Below are 14,144 nucleotides of genomic sequence, written 5' to 3' on the forward strand. Positions count from 1 at the left end.
GAAAAGGAAAACCTTATGACCATTTAAGAGTCAACACACTGGTACGATCAACTGAATATAACCTGGTGATGGATTCTCCCCATGTACATTTCAGTTTTCTTACAATTCATCATGTAAGATTTAGAAAGATTATGCCATTGCAAGAAAAATAAAACCATACTTGCCAAATTTCATTGAAAAATAAGAAAGTTAAATGGCCAGTTAAGAGAACACACCTGTACGATTGACTGAATATGACATGATGATGGATTCTCCCCATGTAAATTTCAGTTCTTTTACAAATCATCATGTAAGATTTAGAAAGATTATGCCATTGCAAGAAAAATAAAACCATACTTGCCAAATTTCATTGAAAAATAAGAAAGTTAGATGGCCAGTTTAGAGAACACACCTGTACGATTGACTGAATATGACATGATGATGGATTCTCCCCATGTAAATTTCAGTTCTTTTACAAATTATCATGTAAGATCTAGAAAGTTTATGCCATTGCAAGAAAAATAAAACCATACTTGCCAAATTTCATTGAAATATGAAAAAGTTATGGCCAGTTAACAGAACATACTAGTATGATTGACTGTGTATAACATGATGATGGATTCTTCCTATATAAATTGATGTTCTCTTTTAGTTTTACAATTTATCATTTTAGATTAAGAAAGACCATACTTTTACAAGAAAAATAAAACCATTCTTGCCAAATTTCATAAAATATGAAAAAGTTATGGCCAGTTAAGAGAACACACTAGTACGATTGACTGAATATGACATGATGATGGATTCTCCCCATGTAAATTTCAGTTCTTTTACAAATTATCATGTAAGATTTAGAAAGTTTATGCCATTGCAAGAAAAATAAAACCATACTTGCCAAATTTCATTGAAAAATAAGAAAGTTAATTGGCTAGTTAAGAGAACACACCTGTACGATTGACTGAATATGACATGATGATGGATTCTCCCCATGTAAATTTCAGTTCTTTTACAAATTATCATGTAAGATCTAGAAAGTTTATGCCATTGCAAGAAAAATAAAACCATACTTGCCAAATTTCATTGAAATATGAAAAAGTTATGGCCAGGTAACAGAACACACTAGTATGATTGACTGTGTATAACATGATGATGGATTCTTCCTATATAAATTGATGTTCTCTTTTAGTTTTACAATTTATCATTTTAGATTAAGAAAGACCATACTTTTGCAAGAAAAATAAAACCATACATGCCAAATTTCATTGAAATATGAAAAAGTTATGGCCAGTTAAGGGAACACACTAGTACGATTGACTGTGTAAAACATGATGATGGATTCTCCCTATATAAATTTATGTTCTCTTTTAATTTTACAATTTATCATTTAAGATTAAGAAAGACCATACTTTTACAAGAAAAATAAAACCATACTTGCCAAATTTCATTGAAAAATAAGAAAGTTAAATGGCTAGTTAAGAGAACACACCTGTACGATTGACTGAATATGACATGATGATGGATTCTCCCCATGTAAATTTCAGTTCTTTTACACATTATCATGTAAGATCTAGAAAGTTTATGCCATTGCAAGAAAAATAAAACCATACTTGCCAAATTTCATTGAAATATGAAAAAGTTATGGCCAGGTAACAGAACACACTAGTATGATTGACTGTGTATAACATGATGATGGATTCTTCCTATATAAATTGATGTTCTCTTTTAGTTTTACAATTTATCATTTTAGATTAAGAAAGACCATACTTTTACAAGAAAAATAAAACCATACTTGCCAAATTTCATTGAAATATGAAAAAGTTATGACCAGTTAAGGGAACACACTAGTACGATTGACTGTGTAAAACATGATGATGGATTCTCCCTATATAAATTTATGTTCTCTTTTAGTTTTACAATTTATCATTTTAGATTAAGAAAGACCATACTTTTACAAGAAAAATAAAACCATACTTGCCAAATTTCATTGAAATATGAAAAAGTTATGGCCAGTTAAGGGAACACACTAGAACGATTGACTATTATATGTATAACATAATGATGGATTCTTCCTATGTGAATTTATGTCCTCTTTCAGTTTTACAATTTATCATTTTAGATTAAGAAAGACCATACTTTTACAAGAAAAATAAAACCATACTTGCCAAATTTCATTGAAAAATAAGAAAGTTAAATGGCCAGTTAAGAGAACACACTAGTACGATTGACTGAGTATAACATGATGATGGATTCTCCCTATGTAAATTTCAGTCCTCTTACAATTCATAATTTTAAGTCTCAACTCTGTTTTAAGTGGTTATAATCTGCACCAGTAAGAACATTTTAATAGAAAAGGTCATATATTTTATGTAGGCATTCACAAATTAATTTGGTAAAATTAAAAAGAAATGTTGGAAAAGTATTCCATGAAGATACAGTACATTTTAATCTGTTTAATAAGAAATATATGAAGAAATTGAATAATACATGTATGAATTCTTATTTATGAAAATAAGTTGCAACCGATTTTGAATGAGCAAATCATGAAGCCTTACGTCAGAGACATTTATTAGTATTTGGAAATTTATCAATATGTCAACGACTGTTTTCAATGGCAATAACACAATAATTATCAATTGGTAAAATTACAAAAAAAAAGTTTATTTTTTATTTTTTATTTATTTATTTATTTATTTTGTATTTTCATCAATGAACACTTTGAAATGTGCTTTTTACTAGGAAAACTTAAAAACAAAATTTAGATTAGCTAGTTACTCTGAAACCAGCTATGTATACGCAAATGCAGGATATAGTAAACAGGAAATGGCTCGTGTAATGATCAGTCTGTGTGGAAATAAATTCTTGAATATATGTATATACCGGGTATATCATCATATAGACTGAAACTCTGAAAGGTGTGAGAATATTCCTTCAGGCAAAATTCTCCAATATATTTTCAAAGGTGTGAAATAGGGATAAGTCACTGATTTCAATTTAATTGATCTTTTACAAATTTATACAGATTTTCAGAATTAATAAATTGAAAATCAATCTGCACTTCATCCCTTTTATGACAACACTAATCAAAGGGTTTTAATTAAGACTGTTTTTCATGATTCATCACTCCAATTAAAATCATCAAAATTATTGCACCCACAGTAAGGTTTTTTTTTTATTTTTTCATTTTTTTCCCCCAGAAAATTTCAATTTTAGTTGTTGACAGGATAAGTGGAATAAAAAACCATGCACTGAGAGAGAGAGAGAGAGAGAGAGAGAGAGAGAGAGAGAGAGAGAGAGAGAGAGAGAGAGAGAGAGAGAGAGGATATAAAACAATATCACAAAAATTCTGTTAGTTGTATATCAACACTTGAGGGGAAATTTGGAATAGCATGTTAAATATAAAGCATTCTGAAATAATCAGACTGTTGAATTTTTTTTTTTTTTTGGTTTACCAAATAACGATGAAATGCATAAGGAATATTGTTTAAGCTTTCCGTTAATACTATAATTGGTGTTGATGTACATGGTTAAGGTTGTGCAGTTCTTAAGATTTAAATATATATGTAGTAAAAATCACTTGAATACGTGTAAGATGGCTGCATCCCTCTACATTTTCTCTACTTAATTAACTTGACTACAGTTTTGCTGCAAACCTGACTGTGAACTCTTGTTTATTTGCAATATATATAGTAAGGCACCAGTTCATGTCATACAGTTGTGTGAAGTTACTTGTAAATGTGGAAATTCATGTACCATTTTTTGTTTCTATTTAGATTATTGTCTTTCAGTTGAGAGACTGTAGACAGAAGTGTAACATGAAAATATGAATAGTTGCCTTTCGCACTTTATCGTTTCTTACATTGCTTATATACCAAGTGTTCTCCGGAGACAGCTTTTGATACTTATGAAGAATTTAAATCAAGATTCAATAAATTGTCGTTTTTCTTTATTAAACTTTCGAAATAAAATGTTACTGTCAAAACTATTGTTAAGTGAAAAATACACTAGCTTTTATTGTTTAGATGGGAAAATAATTTCAGGTTAATGAAATGACCATATGTATTTTAAATCTTTATCTTCGATCTTAGAAAGGGACCTAACTCTGTAAAGCGGATCGTATAATGCTTATATTGTCCTCAGTAGTAAGAAGACTAGATTAGTAGATAGGATATGGGACATTTTGAAAGGAAGAATTAAAACTATTATTTTATTAATCATTAATTTATTGATTAATATAGCCTTTAATTTTTTCGAAAATGTTACAAATTGAAAAGACCTTACTTCCAGATATTGACCATGATGACATCGAAACGCTTTAGGTTTGGACGGAACCATTCATATTTCTGCACAGGGGTGTCTTAAAACAAACGGAATGTGAATTTGTTTCTTATTTTTAATCCGAGTTGGATTCCACGGAAATTTTATCAACCTTGTTGATTTTATTTATTTTCATACTCTTACATTATATTTGAATAATAATAATACAGCAACTAGAGTCTGAAGTTAAACCTACCCACCCCCTTTTGCTAACTTTCGAGAAACCAGTATCTACACACCCCAGATCTAGATAATCCAGTCCCATCACTAGTTGCGTATTACTTCTGAACAAACTTACATTTTTAATACTGAACAAACTGACAATTTTAATAAATAACTCTATATGTCCAGAGTTTGAAAACCTAATAGAAAAAAAGATGTGAAATATGATTAAATTCCTTCAAAATCATATCCCATTAAGAACAATATTAAAAACTTTGAATTAAAAAAACCGTGCAATCTTTTGTATTACTCCTAGGTTGAGGTAGAAATGTTGAACCATTATTTTAAAACCGGAAAATATAACATTCTTGAAAGTACATGTAGACTGCTCTAAGATTGGACTAGACGATTATTATGCAATATAAACAGGAAATGACAGGTGTCACTACTTAGGTGTGGAACCGAATCCTTGTATATATACACGTGTGATGGGTTTTAATATACCCCTCGGAATACAGCCCTGAGGGTGAATCTTACAATATATTTTCTATCTAGTGTGTACAGAGTGGTTCGACCATGCTCTACGCGCTGAAGTTATTAAACAATGATTGCATACATGTGCCCCCCCCCCTCCCCCATACCTAGTACCATAAATAGGCGATTTCCATGCATTTGTTATATGGGATAAAATATTATTTATATAGAATAAAATTTATAAAATATAGATTAATGGGGGAGGGATGGGTCGTAAGAATTTAACTTTTGTTTAATGATTTAGACTTTGATATTCTTATCATGCATTTACAATCAAATAAGTCCGAAGATTGACCGGAGAGTCCATATTGTCCTCGTATAAAAAATACAATTAATTTTTTGTTCTTTACAACAGACCGAGAAGAGTATGGGGTATAATATTTTTGAGACATAAACGGGTGTGAACAAAAAATCTCGATTGCATATCATGTGCTATAACTTACATGTAATTTGCTTGTAACGGTGGATTAATCATGTGTTGATAAATAAATAAATAAATAAATAAATAAATAAATTAATAAATAAATAAATAAATAAATAAATAAATAAATAAATAAATAAATGAATGAATGAATGAATGAATGAATGAATGAATGAATGTATGAATGAATGAATGAATATAAAGATTAGAAAAGTCAACAATGAAAAAAATATAAATCTACTGCAGGTGGGTTATCATGTATCGAAATTAAGGGCGCTTTCCATTAACGTTACCTTCTCGGCGACGTCACCTGGAAACGGTGACGTTAATGGAACGGTTGGTAACGTCACAATTACTAAATATGGAGGAATGCGAATCCAAGCGAAACACTCGCATAATAAAGATATTTCTCCTTCAAGAACTTGAAAGCGATGAGATGAATGTTTGTGACGACGATGTTACGCCAGAGGTTATACGTCATCTCTTGTCAGAAAAAAGAATAAGCCGACAGCGTATTTCTGATTATTTCAACGTAACAATACCAGGATACTCCCCAGATGAATTTTCCTCGCATTTTCGAATGCGAAGAGAGACTTTTGAGGAAGTCTGTAGACAGGTATGCTTTAAATTATTAATAAATCGCTCAAGAAAATACACCATTTCATATATAAAATGCTTCCAATGCAAAGTCTATCGATCTGCCCAAGGGCTGCGTTCAATAGCTGAGTTTGATAACTGTTTTAAAATTCTTTGTTTGATATATTTTAAAATTTTTAGTAATGTTCACAAATTCTTCTAGTCAAAAAAAAAGGGGATTTATTGTAAAAAGTCTATGAAATGCTTTATTTACTATTATTTAAGTGTCCATTCTAGAACTTAATTGCGATCGCTTATATGCGAGAAAAATAAAATAATAAAACAGATAAAATTGCGCCCCATTAAGAGTACCCGAGATGCGCAGAATTAAAAATCGATTCAACATATGAATTGAAATTTAATTTTCTAGTATCTTATATCCATGGATGTATAGTGGAGTCATATAACATTTCGTTAAATAAACTTCCAAGCGTCGCAATTAATGTTTATGTTTATGTGTAGAAGAGTTCTGTTTTTAACTTCATATATGGCCTATTTTTTATAAGTTCAGACTAGCTAAAATTTAAAAAAAAAAGATCTTTCTATTTGTTTTGCCTCTTTATATAAAGATAGGACTTTCCTGTAAATTTCACAATTTAAATAAATCGTGTTTTATAAATATCAAAGATTTAAAACAATAACCGAATTATTTGAATTTGAACGTAAATAACAAATTTCATTTGAACCTACACTTAAAAATCTTATATTTTTATATTTTACTTAGTAATACCATATGTCATATTTAGCTTTCACAAAAGATTTTTTAACGAGGATTATTTATACTGTGATAATATTTTAGCTTACTATGACTTCTTTACACAAACTTGTTTTGATTACGGCGATGCACTTATCCCCCTTCATAATATAATAAAATGTACTTTTGATCATATCCTATAGTATTTTTAAAAATCGACACGTTTATTATTCAATACTGTCATCAATAAAAAATGAATAACCGGTTATGAAATTTATGTACGGTTAGGTACACATATGGTGAAAGGGGGGGGGGGGGCTTCAAAAAAAAAAATCCAAAATATCATTGAAGTAAACTTTATTTAATTAACAGATACTGTCAACAGGCCACATCCCAAAAGAACATGTTCATGGCAGAGAAATCATTGAACCTTCCAAACAAGTAATGATTTCTATATGGATGTTGGCAAATATGGAAGGATACAGACAAATAAGTGACAGGTTTAATGTCACTTATTCCTCCGTGTACCGATGCTTCATGAGGACATGTACCGCTTTACAATGCCTTTCTGTAGAAAAAATCAAGTGGCCTACTGGTTAGTGCATATGTGTGTGAGGGTGTGTGTGTGTGTAATAATAGTGTTCATTTATAAGCTTTCATTATCAACTTTTAATAAGGGGCCGGCAATGATAATAAAAAACCCTTCACAAAAAATATGACATCATTGGGGGAAGTAAAAGTATTTTTCTTTTCTACAGTAAACAATATATCTAAAAATTATACGGAGCATGTCCAAGTGCCCCCCCCTTTTTTTTTTAATTATTCAGTAAAATAATAAAACTGGAATTTTTCGTTACAGGAGCTAGGGCAAATGAAGTCATTGAAGGCTTTGAAAACCTCATGGGTTTCCCTCGAGTTTTAGGGGCTGTCGACGGATGTCACGTTCAGATAAAAGCTCCACAAGAAAAATACCATCCCATGTCTTATCTGAATAGGAAACGGGACTATTCGGTTATTTTACAGGTGAACATATAATTCGGTTTTAAAAATAAGACTAATTGCCTCCATGATTCCTGTGATTTACTAGTAGTAATCCATTCATTTTACTTTTTAGGCAGTGTGTGATCATACTTTGCGGTTCACGGACATTGTATCCGGATGGCCTGGTTCTGTACACGATGCAAGGGTCTTCAAAAATTCCCCCCTTTATGAAGCCAACGAAAACCTCTTTCCTGGCGATACACATATTGTTGGAGATGCAGCATATCCACTGCAAAGGTTATTAAAATCAACATTCATTTAATAAACGGGCAGATTATACTCTTTATGTCCCTGGATCGAAAGATCCTGTGGTATAGTGTTTTTGTCTGTCTGTAGTTAACTTTAACCTAGCCCATAAACTATTGAGTGGGTAGGGCTATGGCTTTCATATTTCACAGGTGTATTCCCTTTGACAAGACCAAATTTGACTTCTTGAACTTGGAATTCGACATACTTCTACAAAAAAAAAGATAACACTCTTTAACCTAGCCATAACTTTTGAACAGTACAAGCTATGACTTTCATCTGGTATAAATATTTTTACCTTTTGACCTTCACCTAAGAGTATGACCCATTTTTAATACTTCAACCTTGGTCATAACTTTTGAACAGCTAGAATTATGTCTTCATATTTAACATGTATATTCCTTGTAACAAGGCCATCCCTTCGGTACCAACACTTTTGACATTTGACATTGACCTTTTGAGTTTGATATGCATTTGAAAGAATTCAGCCCTTGTCATAAGATGCCACATGAGGGCATCAGTATTTTACAAACAAACCTTGATTTGAAAATCATGTACATTATTTTTATGTATAAGTTATTTGTATTGCATTTCAGTTGGATTTTAACACCATATAAAGATACAGGAAATCTGGCCGAGTGTCACAAAAGGTACAACTTCATACACTCCAACACTCGTCAGATGATTGAAAGAGCATTTGGTTTGTTAAAAGGAAAATGGAGAAGGTTGAGATTCCTTGAGATGACCAAACTAGAAGACGTTCCAAGTGTTATAACAGCAGCCTGTACACTTCACAATATGTGCATAGACGTAAGCCCCCCCCCCCACTTAAAAAAATCGTCATGAATTTTGGCATTTGAAACACATGTAAAAATGATTCTTGCTCTTTATACTTGATTTCTTTTTCTACAGAACAATGATAATGACCTGGACATGTGCAATGATACCAGTATCTTCCCAGATGCTCCAGCTGTGGGTGAGCCTTTGAACCAGAGTGGATCCGTAAAAAGAAATGCCCTAGCCCAGTATTTCTGGTCTACCAACCGATAATAAACTTCAATGAAATTAAGAAAACAATGCTAAATTTACAAATGTTTCCTTTTTATTGAAATTTAACAAAATGCTTTTTATGTAACATTTACATTAAAAATTTTCAATGATCAGAATGATGTATCCTGAAATTGTAGCTAAATCCAATTTCTGGTTGGAAAAATCCTTTTTTATCATCAGTGAATGCATATAAATTATGTATAAAGTTCAATCAACAACTAATAATAAATTCACATCAATATTTACACCTGTTCTTAGTCTGTTTGTTTTAAAATAATTCTCTAACATAACTTAAAAAGAAAAAAAAAACAACAAAACTGTCTACTATACCACCTTGAAAAATGATGGTCAGAGTACAAGTAACAAAAAAATATATGCGAATGGTTCTTTCAATTATTTTAACAAAAAAACAAAATTTTAATTGGGTTTTTTTTTTTGGAATACATGTATTCTACAAAATTGCATTGTTTTGAAAAAGTATGTGAGATAAACATTCTCCGTAGGGCCATAGACCATAAACTAAGAATATATTACCTTCAGTTAAAATTATCTTTTGAAATAATTTTGAAATTGAAACAATTTAAGCAAAATTTTGAATTAAGATGTTTGACAAAATAGCAAATTTCCAAACAAATATAATATTAAATCAAAACACAAAATATTAAAAATCCAAATAAAAATTGACTTTGGTCTGGTCTTAGTGACATGCACTTACTAATTTGATCTCTGATATCAGAAGAGAAAACACATACTTAATTTTCAAGCAAAGACACTAATCTCTCCATAAGCACCAGCTTTCTTTCATTTACTCTGATCTGCTCCTCCTGAAACTTTCTCCTGTCATCCCTCACCTCAGTCAACAAATCTATCAACTCATCCTCCCTCTTACGCTTAGACACTTTCTTCACTTTCTCACACCCTACTTTACCACTCACCTTCTCATGCCCCTCCTCTTTCTCCCCCTTCTCACTAGTAATTATACTTACACCCTTACTCACACCTACAGATACTGTTTTTAATGGCGTTATTTTTGGATCATCACCCATAACTTCCATCATTTCTTTGTGAAATTCCATGGATCTCCGTCTCTCCCCAGACTTCTTGTTAGCATCCTCTACAGCCTTGTATTTGGCAGTAAGCTTGTTAAATTTTGACTGGCACTGAAGCCAGTCACCAGTAAACCCATACTCGTTCTTCATTTTATCAGCAATTTCTTTCCATAATGCTTTATGGGTTTTCTTTTTCGACGCAAACTCTGCATCCAACTCACCTCTAAAATTGATGAGGCCTTTGGTAAGACAGTTGGTCCATGTCTGCTTTACATCTGCAAAATAAATAATCTCTTTTAATGCATGAAAATTAAATTCAACAAGCAAATTCAAAGAATTTTCTTGTCTTCTGCTTTCATCATCTTACTAGATGAGATGCCATTATTTATGGCATATTGTATATTATGACATATTGTGTCAAATATGAATGCCCTATCATATGTCATTGACATCAAAAGTAATCACCAAAGTTAAAATTTTTGAAAATTAGGACAAGCATAACAGTCAAGGGACAAAAAATCATAGCATGTCTGTAAACTTCTTGTCACAGGTAATTCACATATGAAATATACAAACCCTATCTCTTTCTCTATCAAAAGTTATAAAGAAAAGTCAATGTACTAGATAGGGACGGGTATCGCCAAAAATTTCGTATCGCGATATATCACGGTTTTTCCCCACAATATCACGATAATATCATGATATTTTTAAAAGCAGTTTTTACAATGATATTATATGAAAAGTCATTATTTTTCTAAAAAATATGCCAGAAAAACAAAATTTTACATTCTTGAAATTTTTATGTATATAAAATCAATCATGTTTGGACGGTATCAGATGCCGTTATTTTTTTTCACTTTTAACAACATTCTTTATACTTTTTGCAATTGTAATTTGAAAGATTGAACAAATATATGAATAATTTCTGGACTTTATAATATGTACCTAAAAACCGGTATTTAGGTCTCCGTATCACGATACGTATCAGGCAACAAAAAATCGCGATATACCGGTATACCAATAAAATCGCACATCCCTAGTACTAGAGTCAAAAATCATAGTACATTTAGAAAGATCTTAAAACAGGTAATATACAAGTAATATCAAAGCCCTATCTTTTATCTTTCAAAAGTTATGACCAATTTCATGTAAATGTTAATTTTTTTGAAAAGTAGGTCAAACTTCAAGGTCATGGGGCCAAAAATCATAGTATATTTAGAAAGGTCTTACCATATGTAATATACATGTATAATATGAAAGCCCTATCTCTTCTCACTCAAACTTTATGACCAAGGTTAATGTATATGTGACAGACAGGCCAACTAACAGATGAATGAGATATAATGTCCCTTTGCTTTTGTGAAAACGAGGGATATAAATATCAGTGAGGCCTAAAATAAAAATTTATTTTTTTTGCATTTGCCTACCAACCTACTGAAAGTGCACCCAACCCAGACTGTCTTTTTGCCATTTTGTAATTTTTTTTTTTCAATTTTTCAGGATATTGAGACTGTTTCATTTATAATTTTAGATATATTTATTTTTATCAATCACTGGTTTAAACCAAGAGTGGATCTTTTTCTTGTTTAGTAGGCATATGAAAAGCTCTAATATTTGCTATCTAACAAATTTCTAAAATCTAAATTAAGGCAAAGTTTAAAAAGCATGCCTACCTACCTACCCACTCTAAAGATTAAAAGTTGGCAACTGCAAACAAAAAAAATTTCAAGCTTGACCTGAGAAAGAAATATTATCTAATAGTATGTAATAGATTATACAAGAAATGATGTACCTTGCACAGGTGTGGCAGGGGAAAGTTCTGTGACAGTTGTTTCATTTTCTTCACCTGCTGATACAAAAAATATTTATGGGAAACTTATATTTGCTATTAAATAATGCTATCTATTTTGATTATTTCATTCAACTTTCAATAGTGTACATGTTTTTTAAATTAATTATGGAATTATTAGAAAGTCATATAATGAATACATGGCAAAATTTTGCAATTCAATATACCTGGTATCACATAAAACTTATTTTAAACTGCAAAACAATGTATATTGAGTTAGTTAACCTGAATCTTAAATCACAAAATATAAAGAACTATTTTGAGACATTACACCAAAATCCTTCCTGCATCTATAAAGATTTGTTTACTTACCATGTACAATTGCAACAGTGCTTGTTGCAGCTTTGTGTGCTGGCTGACAAGCAGCCCCCTGTCCATGATGTGGTTCTTCTTCCCTGCAAATATACTGAAAACTAGAATGGTATTTAAAAATTTTGAACCTTCTAAATTCTTGTTATCCCTAGTAGCATGAGTAGTGTTTAATTCCTATCATTCTTATTGATGCACAAAATTTCATATCTTAATTAAATAAAACATATCATTGAAAATCTGCATACTGATGATTAAATATGCAGAAAAATTTATAAATTAAATCTTCTGTGATTATTTTAATTACAATGTGAACATACCTTTTCTTTTTTAGTGTGTGAACTTTTACTTACTTTGTACGTACAGTCACTAATAATATAATCTATAATAATCTAACTGTGTCTCACTCTCAGGACAAGCCCTCACCACAGTTAGAATACCACCAATATGTATACTTGCAATGTAGCAAAAGTTAAACCGGGTCCATAGGATAATTATAATTTTAATGATAGAACATTCTATCTAACAGTAACTGTGAATAAAAAAATGTTAACTCAAGACTTGCAAATAAAATACCTGTACACAGTGGTCATGTTGTCCTTAAGAATGAGGGGTTGTACTGGCGAATTTACTTGGCAATTATGCTGATTAAAGTGAGATAATGATAAAAATAACGAATTGCATCCAGGGCAATGCAGAAGCTCAAGAGAGGCCATCGTCAACAGACAGATAAAAAGTAAAAGACTATATTCTTTATCCAGACAGGTGATATGACGCAATAAGCAGTCAAATATGACGTAAAAAGGTGGGAATACTTATCATGCAGTTTGCGTTTAATTACAAAAGGATGTACATAAATAACTGTTTATTCTATATGTGTGGAGAAAATTCGGAGTAGTTGTACTTTACATGTTCAATTAAAAAAATCATATAGAATTAACTATAAACAGATACTTATCCTGTTATTTGTTGGTGGGTGTTCTCCGTAATTAATTTTTATGCACTGACGTTGTAGTTTATCAGAGTCTAAGGAAGAAATCGCCGTTTTGTAGTATCTGTAAACCTCCTCTCGATGACACGACGCCATATTGTTTCTGAATCGGCAATGGTAAAATGCGTGACCGCAATTGCTTGCCGGCAACGCGCGTTCCATTATCCGGCGTCGGCGGCAACATCGGCAAATCCGGCGTTGCCTGTTTAATGGAAAGCGCCCTAAGTGTAAATCGCTAAAATGAGTAAACCGGGCTCGCTACCCATTTTAGTCACCTTGAAAAGACAATCGGCGATAATGATGGATAAACACAACATTTTAATTTAAAACTTTCAGCGAAGGCAAATCTTATAGTAATAAACTATGTCCGTAAATTTCATGAAGAAAGAATGTGTATTCATTCCGTTATTGTCAAAAACCCGGTTTTCAGTTTTGAAATTCCCGGCCCGGCCCGGCCCGGGTTTCGCTACCCATTTTAGTCACACTACAGAAGGGAAAAGGATCGAGAAGACCATCTGGATGTATAGGCCTAATGATGGAAAATAAGAACTTTATTTTAACAAGGATTAATTCACGCAAGTATTTAAATCAGTCTGATTGATTTGGCGTGTGTGAATTATTCCATTAACATCACAAAATGTCCAATTGGAATTCTGCTGTCAGCCAGTGTCTGAAGGAATTAGTTTTGTTTACATATCAGTGATGTAAGTATTAGCATGCTATTAATTTGGGGGTTATTTCTTGCAAAACGGAATCAAGCTCTATGAGGTAAATATTAGGGTAATTTACATGGTCAAAAAATTAATGTAACTTTTTTTAGTTTTCTGTCTTAGTGAAAAATAGTCTAACTCAACACTCAAGGGAGGAGGAAT

The 14,144-nt window shown here is 31.5% G+C and overlaps 2 protein-coding genes across 2 annotated transcripts; one reads left to right on the forward strand and one right to left on the reverse strand.

Moving 5' to 3' along the window:
- Positions 1 to 5,709: 5,709 nt before the first annotated feature.
- Positions 5,710 to 9,190, forward strand: LOC134240469 (uncharacterized). Its single transcript, XM_062722554.1, has 6 exons — positions 5,710 to 6,023; positions 7,110 to 7,332; positions 7,597 to 7,760; positions 7,852 to 8,015; positions 8,621 to 8,834; positions 8,937 to 9,190. The coding sequence occupies exons 1-6, from the start codon at positions 5,736 to 5,738 to the stop codon at positions 9,072 to 9,074; spliced, it is 1,191 nt and encodes a 396-aa protein (XP_062578538.1). The 5' UTR covers positions 5,710 to 5,735; the 3' UTR covers positions 9,075 to 9,190.
- An 86-nt stretch (positions 9,191 to 9,276) lies between these two features.
- On the reverse strand, positions 9,277 to 13,368 carry LOC134240471 (uncharacterized). The gene is made up of 4 exons (XM_062722556.1): positions 13,290 to 13,368; positions 12,285 to 12,422; positions 11,916 to 11,969; positions 9,277 to 10,398 (listed from the first exon to the last, which is right to left on the reverse strand). Exons 1-4 carry the CDS (start codon positions 13,366 to 13,368, stop codon positions 9,827 to 9,829), a joined length of 843 nt encoding a protein of 280 aa, XP_062578540.1. The 3' UTR covers positions 9,277 to 9,826.
- Positions 13,369 to 14,144: the final 776 nt, after the last annotated feature.

Source organism: Saccostrea cucullata, unplaced genomic scaffold (genome assembly GCF_032062105.1).
Source record: "Saccostrea cucullata isolate Sc308-1 unplaced genomic scaffold, CSIRO_AGI_Scuc_v1 ctg530, whole genome shotgun sequence".
In the NCBI taxonomy this organism is placed as follows: domain Eukaryota; kingdom Metazoa; phylum Mollusca; class Bivalvia; order Ostreida; family Ostreidae; genus Saccostrea; species Saccostrea cuccullata.

Coding starts and splice junctions, on each gene's coding strand:
- LOC134240469 (XM_062722554.1), top strand. CDS start 5,736: ATGGAACGGTTGGTAACGTCACAATTACTAAATATGGAGGAATGCGAA. Junction 7,333..7,596: donor AAAAATCAAGTGGCCTACTG/GTTAGTGCATAT, acceptor TTTTCGTTACAG/GAGCTAGGGCAAATGAAGTC. Junction 7,761..7,851: donor ACTATTCGGTTATTTTACAG/GTGAACATATAA, acceptor TTTACTTTTTAG/GCAGTGTGTGATCATACTTT.
- LOC134240471 (XM_062722556.1), bottom strand. CDS start 13,368: ATGGCGTCGTGTCATCGAGAGGAGGTTTACAGATACTACAAAACGGCG. Junction 12,423..13,289: donor AGACTCTGATAAACTACAAC/GTCAGTGCATAA, acceptor AGGGATAACAAG/AATTTAGAAGGTTCAAAATT. Junction 11,970..12,284: donor CACTGTTGCAATTGTACATG/GTAAGTAAACAA, acceptor TTGTATCAGCAG/GTGAAGAAAATGAAACAACT.